This window comes from Peromyscus californicus, unplaced genomic scaffold, assembly GCF_007827085.1.
Source record: "Peromyscus californicus insignis strain IS unplaced genomic scaffold, ASM782708v3 Scaffold_4__1_contigs__length_199733344, whole genome shotgun sequence".
NCBI classification, from domain to species: domain Eukaryota; kingdom Metazoa; phylum Chordata; class Mammalia; order Rodentia; family Cricetidae; genus Peromyscus; species Peromyscus californicus.
The window spans coordinates 62,113,508-62,128,998 of NW_026294562.1; the positions used below are offsets into that span (position 1 = coordinate 62,113,508).

The 15,491-nt window shown below is 54.3% G+C and overlaps 2 protein-coding genes across 6 annotated transcripts; both read left to right on the forward strand.

The window, feature by feature from the left end:
• Window positions 1-1,417: 1,417 nt before the first annotated feature.
• On the forward strand, window positions 1,418-9,811 carry Cdhr5 (cadherin related family member 5). Its single transcript, XM_052712448.1, has 16 exons — window positions 1,418-1,547; window positions 1,622-1,797; window positions 2,133-2,183; window positions 3,925-4,017; window positions 4,160-4,261; window positions 4,374-4,484; window positions 4,575-4,745; window positions 5,284-5,374; window positions 5,455-5,552; window positions 5,664-5,855; window positions 5,981-6,094; window positions 6,172-6,256; window positions 6,353-6,739; window positions 7,111-7,227; window positions 8,893-9,050; window positions 9,321-9,811. The coding sequence occupies exons 1-16, from the start codon at window positions 1,454-1,456 to the stop codon at window positions 9,789-9,791; spliced, it is 2,511 nt and encodes an 836-aa protein (XP_052568408.1). The 5' UTR covers window positions 1,418-1,453; the 3' UTR covers window positions 9,792-9,811.
• Window positions 9,812-11,783: 1,972 nt separating this feature from the next.
• On the forward strand, window positions 11,784-15,350 carry Irf7 (interferon regulatory factor 7). Of its 5 annotated transcripts, none has more exons than XM_052762780.1 (10): window positions 11,784-11,865; window positions 12,205-12,621; window positions 12,706-12,868; window positions 13,165-13,372; window positions 13,681-13,739; window positions 13,810-14,005; window positions 14,192-14,287; window positions 14,492-14,878; window positions 14,964-15,082; window positions 15,156-15,350. In XM_052762780.1, the coding sequence occupies exons 2-10, from the start codon at window positions 12,608-12,610 to the stop codon at window positions 15,309-15,311; spliced, it is 1,398 nt and encodes a 465-aa protein (XP_052618740.1). In that variant the 5' UTR covers window positions 11,784-11,865; window positions 12,205-12,607; the 3' UTR covers window positions 15,312-15,350. The 5 variants fall into 5 exon arrangements, with proteins under 5 accessions (XP_052618740.1, XP_052618742.1, XP_052618741.1 ...); XM_052762782.1 differs by having other exon boundaries at window positions 13,927-14,005; XM_052762781.1 differs by having other exon boundaries at window positions 13,684-13,739.
• Window positions 15,351-15,491: the final 141 nt, after the last annotated feature.

The following is a 15,491-nucleotide window of genomic DNA, read 5'->3' on the forward strand; positions in this document are numbered from 1 at the left end:
GTCTTTTAGCTCATGGTGTGTGATGTCTGATAAAAAAAACAAGACAGTTCTTGCTCAGTGAGCCTGGCAGGTGTGGACATGTCCATCCGCCCTCATTCAATGGCTAGGACCACACCCAGTTGCTCTTTGAACCTGGGAGGTCAGCTAGGATATTTCTTCCTTATCTCTGGCATCAACTGGACTCCTCTTTTCCCAGCCTGCCCTGTGGTCCACTTAGCAAAATTTCCAGGGATCAGAGATCCCAGCCCTTGTCCAGCCGTGTGGTGAGGGTACATGGAATGGTGGGGAGGCACAGGCATGAGTGGAAGGACCTGCGTCCATCCTGGCTCTACATGTCTGTGTGGTCTTGGCACAGCCCTGAAGCCTGGATAGTGATGTCATCTCCCAGTAGACAGCTGTGGGACCACTGGAAGGGTCATGAGAGCCTCAGGAAGGTTCTCAGGCATCCAGAGCAGCCCTGTAGAGGCCCAGAGTAGTGAGGGCTCCAGGCCCTTTCAGCACAGCACCGCCCACCACCCTCCTGGCTCTACCTAGAGGCCTCTCCCCAGCTCTGAGGGCTTGTAGGAGAGAGGGGAGGAAGCGAGAAAGACTGGAATAGGTCTAATGGAGCCCTGGGCTGTGTGTTCACCAGGATTCCTGTCTTCCATCAGATACTGCTCCCCCCACCCCCCCTTCAACACCAGCTCCCAGCTAAGGCAGGAAGGCTTCATTTGCATCCTATTACCAAGGCCCGGCCAGGCCCGGCCAGGCCCTACCTGGAGCATCTGGGATCCAGTCTTTTCCTTTGGGAGTGGAACAGGAAAGGGAGGCAACATAATGTGGCTTCAGGAATTTTGCTGAAAGACACTAAGAGAAAGAGACAAGATGAGGGGTTATCCTGATGTGGGTTACGGTAGACCCAAGACCCAGTGACTCAGCCCACATCCCTGGCCTTGCCCCCAGCTCCCCAGGCCTGCTCCAGCTCCTTCTATCCCTCCTCAGTTCCTCCAGCCTTATTCCAGCTCACCCAGCCCTTCCCAGTACCCTGGTGCTCCAGCCCTGCCCCAGCTCCCCCCAGCCTTGCTCCGCCCCCACAGGCCTGCCTCAGCTCCCCAGATCTATGAATGGTTTTAGCTCCTCAGCCCTGACTCAGCCTCCTTAGACCTACGGCCCCAGCCTTGTCCTAGCTTTACCAGGCCTATTCCCCACGCCCAGTGGTTCTCATGTTTTTTACACCTCATGTGTAGTGTCTATGGGTTGAGTCCCCACTTAACTTCCTGGAAGTCCAGGCTGAAATATGACCTCATGTCCCCTCTCAGTGCCGGCCAGCGGGAGCCCCCTTGGTAGAGGCCATCAGTAAAGAGTCATAAAATGAGGCGGTGCCTGGCAGGGGCGAAGGTCGCCAAGGCAGGAACTGTACCAGCCCTGGAACAAGAAGGCAGCTGGACCCTTCTTCCAGGTGACAGCTGCCACCATGGGGGCTCCGGCCCTCCTGTGGCCTCCACTGCTATTACCATTGTTCATAGTGCTGTTTGGCCAAACTCCGGGGACCAAGGCCCAAGGTATGTGCTGGACAGGGGCAGGACGGGTAGGCAGCAGAGCTTGGGTGGAAGGCACCAACTTCTCCTTTACAACTTTCTAGTCTGCTCTGTGAACCAAACGGTTTTTCAAGTGGAGGAGAACTCGAATGTTTCTGAGCCACTGGTGAACATTTCGGTCCCAGGAGACCTGCGGGTGACCCTGGGATCCTCATCCACTCCTTTCGCATTTAAGATCGTGGACAATCAGCTGTTTCTCAACGTGACTCCAGATTATGAGGTACAGTCTATAGGCTGGATGGAATGTGCCCCATGGGGACATACATGAGCACCCACTCCCCTACCCTGGAAACGATTCAGGGGAGGAGGGGTTAATGGCTCTATGTCTCCCAGGTAGTGAGGAGTACCTTCAGGCCCAGTGCTTGGTTGGTTGGTACTGAGGGGTAGGACCATTTGGGGACAAAGTTGTCAGATGCCCCCTACACCCAGGATTTGCCGCTGGTGACTGACAGGGGCCCTGGAGAAGTATGGGCTCTGCTTGTGGCACTCTCTTAGCCTAGGGCACTCTATTTCCTATGGGGCAGCTGATTCATCGGGCACTGGCTTCCTCCTCAGGAAACCACATCACTGGAGGCAGTCCTGGAGTGCAAGAGAGGAGAGGTTCCGGTAAGTCAGCTCCATTATCTGACCACCCCTGCCCTCTGTCCGAGTACCTCAAGACCACTCCTCCAGGACCTCACCCCATGGAGTCTGGACACGAGCTCTCTGCTGGCCACTGTACCCACACTTCTTTGAGCCCAGACTCTGCCTTGAGCTCTAGACTCAAACTCAGCTAACTCAGGGCCGTGTATTAAGTCAACACTCAGACCGCAAGTCCGCCCCTCACCCTTGCCTGGGAGACACCTTCACCCCAGCCTCTCAGCCCACTTTTCTGTCACCCCACCCAAGGTACTCGGTTGGCTGTGCCTCAGAGTCAGACGTTCTCTTCCCACCTCGAGTCCCATGGGGCTTCGATCAACACACCTCCTTTCTGACCCTTCCAGCAGATGCACTTACTGCTTTCATGTCCCTGGCCCTCCTCAATCCCTGCTCCACTCAGTGAGTCCCTAGAGAGGGACAGCCAGACCCTGTCCAGCCTCACGCAGAAACTTCCACATTTTCTTACTGGAACTCAAAGCTAATTTCACAGCTGGGCGGGCAAGGCTAGGGTATGCAAACACTGGCCTAGGGTAGACATTCCTCATGCCTGCTCAGGTCAGCATGGAAACGTCATCTCCTCAGGGGATGCCTAACCCTCCTACTCTGCGTTGTCCACCTACCCTATCCCATACATCTTCGCCCTCAGCCCTCAGACTATACCATATTTTCAGCCTTTTACTAAAGGAAACTTGCAGATATAACAGGCCCCACACACTTTCTGCTCCATCAAGAGCGACTCTCACACCCTGCACTCCTACCCTGTACCATGACATGTTACCCACACATATCTCAGCTCATGTCTCTAATAGATAATAATTAAATAAATAAACTTCATTTTTAGGTATAGTTTTGTGGTAGGGTGCCTGCCGAGTAATGGTTGAGGCCCTGGGCTCCACCCTCAACACACAAATGCACATCACAGACACACAGACACAGAGAGAGAGAGAGACAGACAGACAGACAGACAGACAGACAGACATAGCGACCACGGCCTTGACATCTGTCACTGGAGAAGAGCAGCCTTTTCCTCTCTGTCCTCCAGCACTTGGCTGTGTTCACCTCTCCTTGGGTCCCAGGAAGGTCTCTCCCATGGGATACAGCCGGGTGATTTTTAACCTGACGCTCCTTTCTCTGTTGTTCTCTTGGGGACCTGTTTTTGAGGCTGTGAGACAGCTCAGTTTTCTTCCTTTGATGATGTTTTGCTGGCGTGTCCCCAGGCTTGCCCCCTTATTTCTCTTCAGCACACTCACCACACACATACACACACACGCACACACACACACACACACACACACATACACACACACACACGTGGCCACACTCTAAAATGTAGTTTAGTTTTTTTTGTTTTGTTTTTTGAGACAAGGTTTCTCTGTGTAGTTTTGTGCCTGTCCTAGATCTCTCTCTGTAGACCAGGCTGGCCTCGAACTCCCAGAAATCCACCTGGCTCTGCCTCCCAAGTGCTGGGATTAAAGGCGTGCGCCGCCGCCGCCCGGCTGGTTTTTGTTTTTGTTTATATATATAGTCTGAGCCCCTCCTAGAACAGGGGTCCACAGACTGCTGCACTGTTGATGTCACCAGTGTCTGTTGAATGAAAGAACAGAAGAGTGACTGAATGAATGAACTGGTAAAGGAGGGAGGAATTAATGATGGGGGCATCAGAGCATAGTTCCTCAGCCGGGGGCGGACTTTGTTGACTTTTCTGCAGGTGACAGTGTTGAGGGTGTTCGTGGCTGTCCTGGATGTCAATGACAATCCCCCAGTGTTTCCCTTTACAGTCAAGAGCTATGATGTAGCAGAGGTAAGTCCAGTGGAGCCAGAGCAGGCGGCTTCTGAGTACAGAGAAGGAAGGGGGACAGGGAGGTGTCTGGGGGACACCATCAGGGAGACTCATATAGACAGAAGCCACAGCATGGCTGGATCGACCTCTTCTCCATCCCCAGGACACCAGAGTGGGCACAACCGTCATCCCCGAGACAGAACTGGAGGCCAAAGACGCTGATAAAGATGACACCCTATTTTACACCCTCCAAGAAGTGACCCCGGTCAGTGCTTTTCCTGTCCCCACTCATTATTGACCCCTCCCTTCTGATGCCGCCAGGCCTCAGTTCTTCCACCTTCCAGAGTCTCATGTTGCGCCCTCTTCCCCCTTCTCAGAACGCTAGCAGCTTCTTCTCCCTCGTGGGGGTAAACAACCCTGCTCTGAGGCTGCAGCAGGCCCTGGATTTCTACAAAATTCAGAACATGACCTTCAAGCTGCTGGCACGGGTAAGCAGATCACAGCTACCTGAGTCCTGGATAGTCTGGCCTGTCCAAGCCATCGTGGGCCTGACCTGTCAGGGCTGGCTGTTACTACAGGATACTTGGGATGAACAGGCACAGCTCAGCCACACGGCCACTGCCACCCTGGTCCTGAACGTGCTTCCGGCTGACCTGCGAACCCCCTGGTTCTTGCCTTGCTCCTTCTCAGATGGCTACTTCTGCATCCAGGCGCAGTACCATGGGGTGGTCCCCACTGGACACATACTGGTAATGGGGAGTAAGAAAGCCCAGAGTCTGACTTGAATCCAGAGCCAAGTCAGAGGAAGTTTAGGGTAGGGATCCAGCAGTGGTCCTGTGCTTCTTGAGTGGTTTAGGCAATTTTGTGATTTTTTTTTTTTTGAAACTAATGTGAATGAATAATCATTCATTAACTATCCCAGCCTTAGGTGGGCAACACACAGACACAAATCAGTGATGTCAGCTGGGATGGGAGGACGTCGGGGCTGGGCTGATGGGACTGCCACATCCTTGCCCAGCTGACAGTCTCCTGAGGCTAGAGAGCCTACTGGGCAGGTGGGGTCCAGCCAAGGCTACCACAGCCCCCACTGGGCAGAGAGGCACACATGGAGGCTGCAAGTCTTCCTTCCTAAGTTCTCGCTGCCACTGAGCCCCGCTGTGGTTGCAGCTCTGCCCCAAGCAGGCACTACCCCTGCCCCCATGCTCCAATTCATGTTTCAGGCCTTGAGGGACAACAAAAGAGTAAGAACTGGGGTCATTCAACCTCAAGATATCCCTATCCCCACAGCCATCCCCCCTCATCTTGAGTCCTGGTCCCATCTATGCTGTGGACGGAGATCAGGGCATTAACCAGCCTATCATCTACAGCATTGTAGCGGGTGAGTGAGGGCTAGCCCCACAGCACCTGGACCCTACAACAGAGGGACCAGACGCCAAACTCCATCCCGAATTCTCCCAGGAAACACGGACGACACATTTATCATCAACGCAGACTCTGGCAACCTCACGATGGCCAAAAGTATCCCCAGCCCCATGAGCTTCACCCTGCTGGTCAGGGTGGGTACCAGTACTGGATGACAGATGGGTCTCCTGTGTTCCCTTGAACCCCAGCTGCAGCCCAGCTCCAATGAGTCCCATTAGTCACTCCTGTTTCCCCTGACTCCCCAGGCTGATCAGACTGATATGGCCCGCTACTCAATGACCCAGGCCATTGTGGAGGCCCGTGGCGGAGAACTCCAGTTCTCTCAGAGCCTGTACCATGGCACAGTGGTGCTTGGTGCTGAGGCTGGTACAGAAGTGAAGGACAGGACCTCCCCTTCTGAGATCCTGAGGATCCAGGCTCAGTACTCAGGCTTCCCGGTATGCAGTCCCTTCCCGACCACCTAGGAACTCTCTAAGTGTGCCTGGACTCTGGTTCTCTGTGTGGGCAGCTTGGGATGGACAGTAGGGCACCCAAGCCCAGGTCTCACTGCAGTCTCACCTAGGACCTCAACTCGGCCATCACATATCAAATCACCAACTCCTCAGATTTCAAGATGGACGAGGATGTCATAGTGACCACTGTGGCTATGAAGCGTGCAGAAGTCATCTATGTAGAGGTGGAGTGGGGAATAAGGGAATCAAAGGTGTGGGGTAAAGAGGGACCCAAGAGGAACAAGCTCCTTTCCTGACCCAGGTAGAAGCTACCAGTACTGTGACTAAGGACACAGCCACCTCTGTTGTTGAGATCCAAGTGTCAGGGCAGGAGCCCCCCTCCACAGGTGAGCCCCAGGGCCCCCAAGCAGGGTGGCTCCTCCTCTGGGACAGGCATATTTGAGGACACAGGCAAACCCAAGTTCTGTCCATGCCACCCCCAGAGTCCCCCACACCCCCAGAAGCTGGAGGAACAACTGGGCCTTCAAGTAGCACCACTTTGGAAACCCCCACGACCTCTGGGACCTCTCAAGGACCTGCTACAACCAGCTCTGGGGGAAGTGCTGGCCCATTTCCACCCTCAGGCACAACTCTAAGTCCCCCTGCCTCTGCCTCATCTACACCTGGGGGGTTCCCTACTCTTGGAATCAGCACCTCCCCCCAGACAGCCACACCCAGTGAGGGCTCAACACAGACCCCCCAGCCAGGAACCTCTCAGCCAATGGTCCCCATTACAGGAACAAGTACCACTTCTCAGCCAGCCACACCCAGTGAAGGCTCAACACAGACCCCCCAGCCAGGAACCTCTCAGCCAGTGGTCCCCATTACAGGTATGAGTACTTCTTCTCAGCCAGCCACACCCAGTGAGAGCTTAACACAGACCCCCCAGCCAGGGACCTCTCAGCCAATGGTCCCCATTACAGGAACAAGCACCTCTTCTCAGCCAGCCACACCCAGTGAGGGCTCAACACAGACCCCCCAGCCAGGAACCTCTCAGCCAGTGGTCCCCATTACAGGAACAAGCACCTCTTCTCAGCCAGCCACACCCAGTGAGGGCTCAACACAGACCCCCAAACCAGGAACCTCTCAGCCAGTGGTCCCCATTACAGGTATGAGTACCTCTTCTCAGCCAGCCACACCCAGTGAGGGCTCAACACAGACCCCCCAGCCAGGAACCCTCAGCCAATGGTCCCCATTACAGGAACAAGCACCTCTTCTCAGCCAGCTACACCCAGTGGAGGCTCAACACAGACCCCCAAACCAGGAACCTCTCAGCCGACAGCCACTACGTCCGTCAGGAACCCCTCACCCTCAGGTAGTCCACACATTGTTTGCCCTCGAGTCACTATCACCCTTAACTCAGCCAGGGGTTCCAGGGATGTGCTCTAGGACAGGGTCCACCCAGGCTAACCTGGCCTGACCACACTGGCCACCTCCAAGGAGTCTGTGTCTAGTCCCAGCAGATGGCTCCAGGGGGGCAGAATGGGGTGAGCTGAAGAAGGTATGGGGATACAGCAGCAGATTTTGGAGCCAGTGAGTCCCATAATTCCCAGGATAATCTATATTTAGGGCCAATAATTAGGGAGGTACAAGATAAAAATTAGGATTTTATGGCTATCAGGTTGTGCTAATGTAACCCTTTAATTCCAGCACTAGGGAGGTAGTGAAAGGCAGATCTCTGTGAGTCCAAGGCCAGCCTGGTCCATATAGTGAATTCCAGCCCAGACACAGCTACACACAGAGAACTTATCTTTAGAAAAATAATTATGAACCAGTGGCAGTGGTGCACACCTTTAATCCCAGCACTTGAGAGGCAGAGACAGGCGGATCCCTGAGTTTGAGGCCAGCCTGGTCTACAGAGCGAGTTCTAGGACAGTCAGAGCTATAGAGAGAAACCCTGTCTTGAAAAAAAAAAAAAAGAAGAAGAAGAAAAAATAATAATTATGGTTGGATGTAGTGGTGCATGCCTGTGATCCCAGCTAATGGAGAGACTGAGGCAGGAGGATCACTTAAGCCTAGGAATTCAGGGTTAACCTGGGCAACATATAGAGGCAATACTACAGAAAAACAAAACATAACAAAAACACAAAACACACACACACAAACACACAAAATCAAGATTGGGGAGATGACTCATCGGTAAAAGTACTTGCCTTCCAAGCATGAGGACATGAATTTGGTCCCAGAACCCACATAAAACAACTGAGCGTGGGGGCGTGCACTTACAATCCAGTGTTGGGAAGCCAGAGACAGGAATAACCCTGGAGATCCCTGACCAGACAGCTTAGCCAGCTACATGGCCAGCTCTGACTACAACATGCACCATGACATGCATGCAGCACCAACACAAACACACACACTACATGAATAAAACATCACACACACATATATACACATACACACAAAACACACAGTGCACACCACACACACACACACACACACACACACACACACACACACACACACACACATATGAGGTTCCCACCGAAAGGTTTTTGTACTGATCATTGAGCTGTACCCACACACCCCTTCAGGGTGCAGGATCACAAGGGCCAGACACAGTTAGTCTGGATGGCCACCAGAGGCAGTTTTACATGGCAGACTTCTCATGAGTGTTCTCTAAAAACTGTGTCAAGCGTCACTGAGCCCTGCTTCTGGTCGAGCGCAATATATATTCATAATTGGAGTTGAAGCCACAGAAGACAATGTCCACATTCAACTGTTGACAGTGTGCCCTTGAAGGCCATCCTGATGTATCAGAAGCTGGCAGCCATGCCACCAGGGGCCTTGGTACCCCCAGGCAGCCTCCCTGGGGGAGTTCACAACACCCATTCTCAGAACCTCAGCTCTAGGGGGTGGGTGGGTCAGGTCATGCTTGTCTCGTTTTCGTGGTGCCTCAGACTGGCCCAGGTTAGAGAGGGAAGTGCTTTAGGAGTGTTCCCACAGTAAGCGGTCATGGTGTCTTGGACAGGGACACCCGGAGAAGGCGAGCTGGGTGACAGCCAGCGATTTTCCACGGTGGACATGGCAGTGCTGGGCGGGGTGCTAGGTGCACTCTTGTTGCTGGCTCTCATCTGCCTGGTCATCCTCATCCATAAGCACTACGGTCATCGGTTCAACTGTTGCTCTGGCAAGGCTTCGGTAAGGGCCTCGGTGGGGTACTGGGCTAGTCAGAGCAGAAAGGGGACTAACCCAGGGCTGAGGAGTCACAGGGAAGGGACATGGAGGGAGGGATGAATGGGAACAGCTGGGGATAGCAGCGGAGTCAGGCTGGGATGGATGTGCGGACACTAGCGGGAGGCGGGGGAGGGGGGGCAGAGGAGGAGTGGGAGCCAAGTGGTGGGAAGAGGGTCCTGGCGGGAGCAACAGCACTGCTTGCTGCTAAGGCCTCTGCTCCTGCTGCGCCTGTAGGAGCCGCCGCCGCCGCCGAATGACTATGACAACGTGACCTTCCTCCCAGACCACAAGGCCAGCTGGTCGCCCACCTCCAACCCGCAGCCGCAGTCAGGCCCCGAGGCCGCCCAGCCGCCCTCTGGGCCCCATAGCCCCATGTTCTCCAGACCCACGCCCCCCAGCTCAGCACCTCCGAGCCCCAAGCTCAGAGCTCCCGAGTCTCCTAAGACCGTCCAGGCCGGAGACAGTCCTTCCGCCGTGAGGTCTATCCTGACTAAGGAGCGGCGGCCAGAGGGGGAGGGCGGCTACAAAGCAGTTTGGTTCGGCAAGGACATCAGGGAGGAGGCTGACGTGGTGGTCCTCAACGAGCCCACAGCAGACATGGACAGCGCCAGTGCCACGGGAAGTGAGGGTAGCGATGATGATGATGGCCCTGACCAGAATAAGGGTCCTCACTTTGGCGCCGGTGACGACAGCACTTACATCTAGCGCAGCAACCCGGCCCTCCTCCCCAAGACACTCCCTTTTCCTCTGCAAATTAAAGTAGCACTTTCGAATTCCTGAGTCTTCAGGCGGGTGTGCGAGAGCGGGTGCCAGGGAAGGTCGTTCAACAAAGCCCAATCGCTCATGCCTCCTCTTTTTGAGCCGGGTTATCTGGCCCCTGCCCTCCATCCCTCCCATCCCCAGCCCCCTCCTGCTCCCCCACTCCATCCTTCCGTCCCCTTTTCTCCACTCCAAGCGCGGGAAGGAGGGAGCGCTCGGGGTAAACCACCTGCTGTGAGCGCCCAGCTGCTGGCTTCCGGATGTCCTCAGTCCCCTCTCCCTCCGCCCTTCACACACACACCGCAAGCTCCGCTCCCACGGTAGCCCGCGGGGAAGAGGGAAGTCTTCACTGGTGGAGATCGTCAGATCGTCAGCGCTTGGCCCAATGTCCACAGCTTTGCTTGAGCGAAGTGAAAGAACCAGAACCGCCCACGCTACATGTACATTCACTTGGGAGAGGGTAGTCTCTGGGAGGTCACAGCCTGGTTCAAAAGTCTGGCCAGGCATGGTAGGGCACACATTTAATCCCAGCATTTGGGAAGCAGAGGCAGGAGGATGTCTGTGAATTTGAGGCCAACCCTGTCTACGGAGTTCCAGGACAGCCAAGGCTATGTAGAGAAACCCTTTCTCAACCCTGTCTCGAAAAACAAAAACAAAAAAACAAACAAAAAACAAAGAAACAAACAAAAATAAAATAAAATAAAAAACAAAAACAAAAGACCCAAACAAAAAGGCTGCTCTGGCAGTGAACACTGCCCTCTGCCTCACACAGAAACCTTAGATGTGAGAAACAGGGGCCTGCAGGTCACGCCCCCCTTCCCCTCGTTGGAAACCTTCTCAACAAGTCACCCCCCTACTCTCACATCTTCTGAGCAGCAGCCCTCTGAGTTTAAGAACTTTCTTGACCCAGCTGGACCAATGACAATTAACCACTGGATAAACGAGACCCCTCACCCGAATGGTTGCCAATAGTGGGGGAGGGGCGCTGGGCCCCTCGCACAGCCATGATGAGCTAGCTGTCAATGCGACCAGTCTCATGGAGGTCATGTGCAGATAACCACAGCTGCAGTGAGTTCAGGTGCAAATGGCTATGTCATGCTCAGAAGACTTTTTTTTTTTCTGCACATCTCTCCATCCTCTGGCTCTTCCTACTTTTGGGAGATGTTCCCTGAGCCTTGCAGGGGGTGATAGAGGTCTCTCTCGTTCAGGGTGAACGCTCCACCATCACTTGTCCTCTGTTCTTGGGCCAGTTACAGGTTCTGCTCCTTGCAATTAGAAGCTTCTCTAACAAAGGCTGGACACAACACTAATCTGTGGCTGTATTTTACATTTTGAGACAGGGTCTTACTCTTTAACCCAAAAGAATTGGTCCTTCTGACTCAACCTCTCCAGAGATGGTACTACAAATACTGGCTTTGGAATACTCTCCGTGTGTGTGTGTGTGTGTGTGTGTGTGTGTGTGTGTGTGTGTGTGTGTGTGTGTTTCGAGACAGGGTTTCACTGTGTAGCCTTGGCTGTCCTGGAAACTCACTCTGTAGATCAGACTGGCCTTGAACTCACAGAGATCAGCCTGCCTTACTGAGTGCTGGAACTAAAGGTGTGCGCCACCATCGCCCGCTGTAATAGTCTTATCTGTACCATTCTCAATGTGAAGCCAAACTGTACCACATCCTCTTTAGACTACACTTCCCACTGCTTTCCTGAGAGCTAAACAAAACAAACAAAAGTTGCTGACTTTGTTTGGAACGGTTGTGGGTCCCCCTGCCTTCTCCTGCTGTGTTTTCCTGAGGAGGTGTGGAGGGAGCCCTGCAAGTAGACTAGGCTGCTACTCCTACTATCTCTCTGAGGCTTGTGACTCCGAGAGAGTGGAAGGCCACGGGCACATGACACCCCAGAGGCGTCCAGGGCCCTTAAGCCACACCCTGTTTCCCTTCGTCCCGCCCCCTGAGCCGGGTCCTATAAAAGCACTGGCTGTCTCCTTCTCACTGAGATAAAACCGTCCCGGCGGCTCCGGCACCAGGTATGAGGGACCCTTAGGCCATGCGGGGAGGGAGCGAGCTAGTGCCACACGGGGAAATTCTTGTCCCCTCCACGGAGTAGCGAGCGATCGGGGAAGGGCAGTACAGAGAGATCGGGGACACCTGAGGGCAGAGGGTCTGGCAAGATCTGCGATCGGAAGATCTGCAGGTGGGGTTGGGATCTGTGTAGGGGTTCGGTGGAGGCCGAGGACTGTTCCCATAGCCACTGGAACAGAGGGAAGCCCGCGGCTGCCCACAGGCTGTTTAGGTTTCATTTTCCTGGGATGCAGTTTCGCTTTACTCGCCTGGGCCCGCCCCCTTTTCTCATCGTGTCTTTGCAGGGTCCAGCCTGCGACAGACAGCCCATCCAGGCTTGGACGCTGGATCAACACCTGTGACTTCACGTGTGCGCTCCCGCTACATCTGTAGTCACATCTATAGCCACCCTGGCCGAGGAATCCACACTTAGGTTCGGAACCTAGGTGGCTACAAGTTCTCAAACCTCATCTGTGACCCTCAACACCCTACACCTGGGTCACATTTGTGACACTTAAATTCCCACTTGTGACCAACACACATAATCACATTTGTGACACTTGGCCACACTATCTGTGGCAACAACCTGAAACATCAGTGACATCCGAGGGACTCTTACCTCATTTGTAATAGCTGACTGCTCCAGTGGCTACAACTTGTCACAGAGTTGGACCACTCTGATTCTCCCAGACTGTCCTTGTAGGAGCAATGGCCACAGAGAGGTGAGAACATGCCCACCCTACTTGTGCTGGGTCCTGTATGCCTTGTATTTGGCCCTGATCCTGGCGCTGCTGCCCTGCTTGCAGGGGACCCCAGCGCATGCTGTTCGGAGAGTGGCTACTGGGTGAGGTCAGTAGCGGCCAGTATGAGGGCCTTCGGTGGCTGGACGAGGCTCACACAGTTTTCCGTGTGCCCTGGAAGCATTTTGGGCGCAAGGATCTGGACGAAGCTGATGCACGTATCTTTAAGGTGGTACCCAGTCCTGCCCTCTGTATAATCTGCTCTGTCTTGGTGGCTTTACGGTTGGGTTTGTGGTTTTTAAAACTGTTTGGAAAAAGGCTGATTGTAGGTCCAGTGGCTCTCTTTCCAAGGTTCGGGTGAGTGGGTGGGTGGCACATTTTCTCCTAAGTTAGAGCCTTGGGCTGAGTAAGATGCCTGGTGGTTTGGGGACAAAGGGGAAAAAAACCTTTGGAACTACTCAAGCATCATAACCAGAACTCCTGGGGAGTCCATCCTCAACCTATGTTCTCTGTCCTCTCCTTCAGGCCTGGGCTGTGGCCCGAGGGAGGTGGCCACCTAGCGGCGGTAACCTGCCATCCCCAGAGGCCGAGGCTGCTGAGCGAGCAGGCTGGAAAACCAACTTCCGCTGTGCACTCCACAGCACAGGGCGCTTTATCTTGCGTCAAGACAATTCAGGGGACCCCGCTGACCCGCACAAGGTGTATGAACTTAGCCTGGAGCTTGGATCTACTGGTGAGGAATGCCACAAATAGGGATGGGCTGGGGTGGTACATGGACTGCTGTCTTGGTGGCTTCATGGTTGGATTTGTGGTTTTTAAAACTGGTTGGAAAAAGGCTGATTGTAGGCCCAGTGGCTCACCTTCCAAGGTGTGGGTGGGCGGGTGGCACATTTCCTCCTAAGTCAGAGCCTTGGGCTGAGTGAGATGCTTGGTGGTTTGGGGACAAAGGGTACTGGGAAAAAAAACTTTTGAACTACTCAAGCATCATAACCAGGTTGCAGGTCAGTCTCAGATCCAAATTCCCACTCCTCTCTCCATCAGAAGGCCGGGCCATGGAAAATAGGGAAGAAGTGACCCTCAGCAACGCCGTACCCACACAGGTACAATCTGGTTCGCTCCTTCTAGGTGTGGGAGATGGGCAACTGCCTACCACTAAACTTTCTCTTGCAGGGTGTGTCCCTAGGACCGTTCTCCACAAGAGGAAATGCTGGGCTCCAAACCCCAAGCCCTCCGCTTTCTGGGGATACTGGGGAACTTTCTGGTGATAACGAGGACCTCTTGCTTCAGGTTTTGGAGTACAGCCTCCTGGAGGACCACCTACTGGAATATGAGTCTGGGGCAAACTCAGTTCCATCACAGGAGCCTGGTGAGAGGCAGGAAGAACTTTTACTGAGCTGGGCTAAACTAGCGAACCCTCACCTGCCGAGGCTGTATGAGAGGACAACAGAGCCCTAGAGAGGAGGAATGATAAGGATGTTAGGATGACAGGGGTGGGCGGGAAGCGAGCGCACCATGAAGGCAGTATCAACAGGCAGTTTCAACTCGTCCTCAGGCGGGAAGCAAGAACATGCTTCTGCGGAGCCACATGCAGCATGGCAGGTGGAAGCTGTCCCCAGCCCCAGGCTTCAACACCCAGCTCTGATGACTGGTGAGGACCTGGGGGGACCTGTTGGTGTGGGCTAGTGCTGTGGGGCTAGCACAGGTCTTCCCTGGTACACACCTATTCTCCCAGGCAGAACACTGTGGACCACTCATCCCTCACATCTGTACCTCAGTGGGAGGTGAATGGGTCCTGGGGTGTGGAACAAAGTGCCCCACCCATACCTACCACTCAGCCTTGGTCTGTACACAGAGCGCAATCTAGGGTTCCTGGATGTGACCATCATGTACAAGGGCCGCACAGTGCTACAGGCAATGGTGGGGTACCCCAGCTGCGTGTTCCTGTATAGCCCCATGAACTCGGCGATAAACCCAGCACCCCAGCCAGTGATTTTTCCCAGCCCTGCTGAACTACCAGATCAGAAGCAGCTGCAATACACAGAGACACTTCTGCAGCATGTGTCTCCAGGCCTTCAGCTGGAGCTGCGGGGGCCTTCACTGTGGGCCCTTCGCATGGGCAAGTGCAAGGTGTACTGGGAGGTGGGCAGCCCCATGGGCTCCACCAACCCCTCCACCCCAGCCCAGCTGTTGGAGCGCAACTGCCATACCCCAATCTTCGACTTCAGCACTTTCTTCAGAGGTCAGTGAGGTGCCTGTCTGGGGTGCTGTCCTTGTGGGTCCCTGGAGCCTTTCTTAACCTGCTCACCAGAGCTACCTCCTAACAGAGTTGGAAGAGTTTCGGACCCGGAAGCGGCAAGGATCACCACACTACACCATCTACCTGGGATTTGGGCAAGACTTGTCAGCAGGGAGGCCCAAGGAGAAAAGCCTAATTCTGGTGAAGGTAGAGCCTGGGTTGGCAAGCAAAGGTGGGTGTGGGCTGCTGGGTGGTAGCCCTAACAGATGTTCTTCCACAGCTGGAGCCATGGCTGTGCAAAGCACACTTGGAAGGTGTGCAGCGTGAGGGTGCGTCCTCCCTGGACAGCAGTAGTCTTGGCCTGTGCCTGTCTAGCACCAACAGTCTCTACGATGACATTGAACACTTCCTCATGGAGGTGGGTCAGTGGACCTAGCCCATAAATACTACCCACTCAATAAAGAGTCGAGAACCAGTGCTGTCCTGAGTCAGGTTTACTCCCTAGCTGAATGTCACCTCTTTATTGGACCTGGTGGGGCCCCATGAAAGCTGACACCCCATCCCTGCACACTAAGCCTCCTTTGCAGCACTCATCTTGACAGTGAAGATCTGGCTT

Excerpts from the sequence above, each read along its gene's own strand:
- Cdhr5 (XM_052712448.1), top strand. The coding sequence starts at position 1,454 with ATGGGGGCTCCGGCCCTCCTGTGGCCTCCACTGCTATTACCATTGTTC. Across the intron at positions 4,262-4,373 it reads CCCTCCAAGAAGTGACCCCG|AACGCTAGCAGCTTCTTCTC; the intron begins GTCAGTGCTTTT and ends CCCCCTTCTCAG. Across the intron at positions 9,051-9,320 it reads GTTGCTCTGGCAAGGCTTCG|GAGCCGCCGCCGCCGCCGAA; the intron begins GTAAGGGCCTCG and ends CTGCGCCTGTAG.
- Irf7 (XM_052762780.1), top strand. Across the intron at positions 13,373-13,680 it reads CCTGGAGCTTGGATCTACTG|AAGGCCGGGCCATGGAAAAT; the intron begins GTGAGGAATGCC and ends TCTCTCCATCAG. Across the intron at positions 14,879-14,963 it reads CTTCAGCACTTTCTTCAGAG|AGTTGGAAGAGTTTCGGACC; the intron begins GTCAGTGAGGTG and ends ACCTCCTAACAG.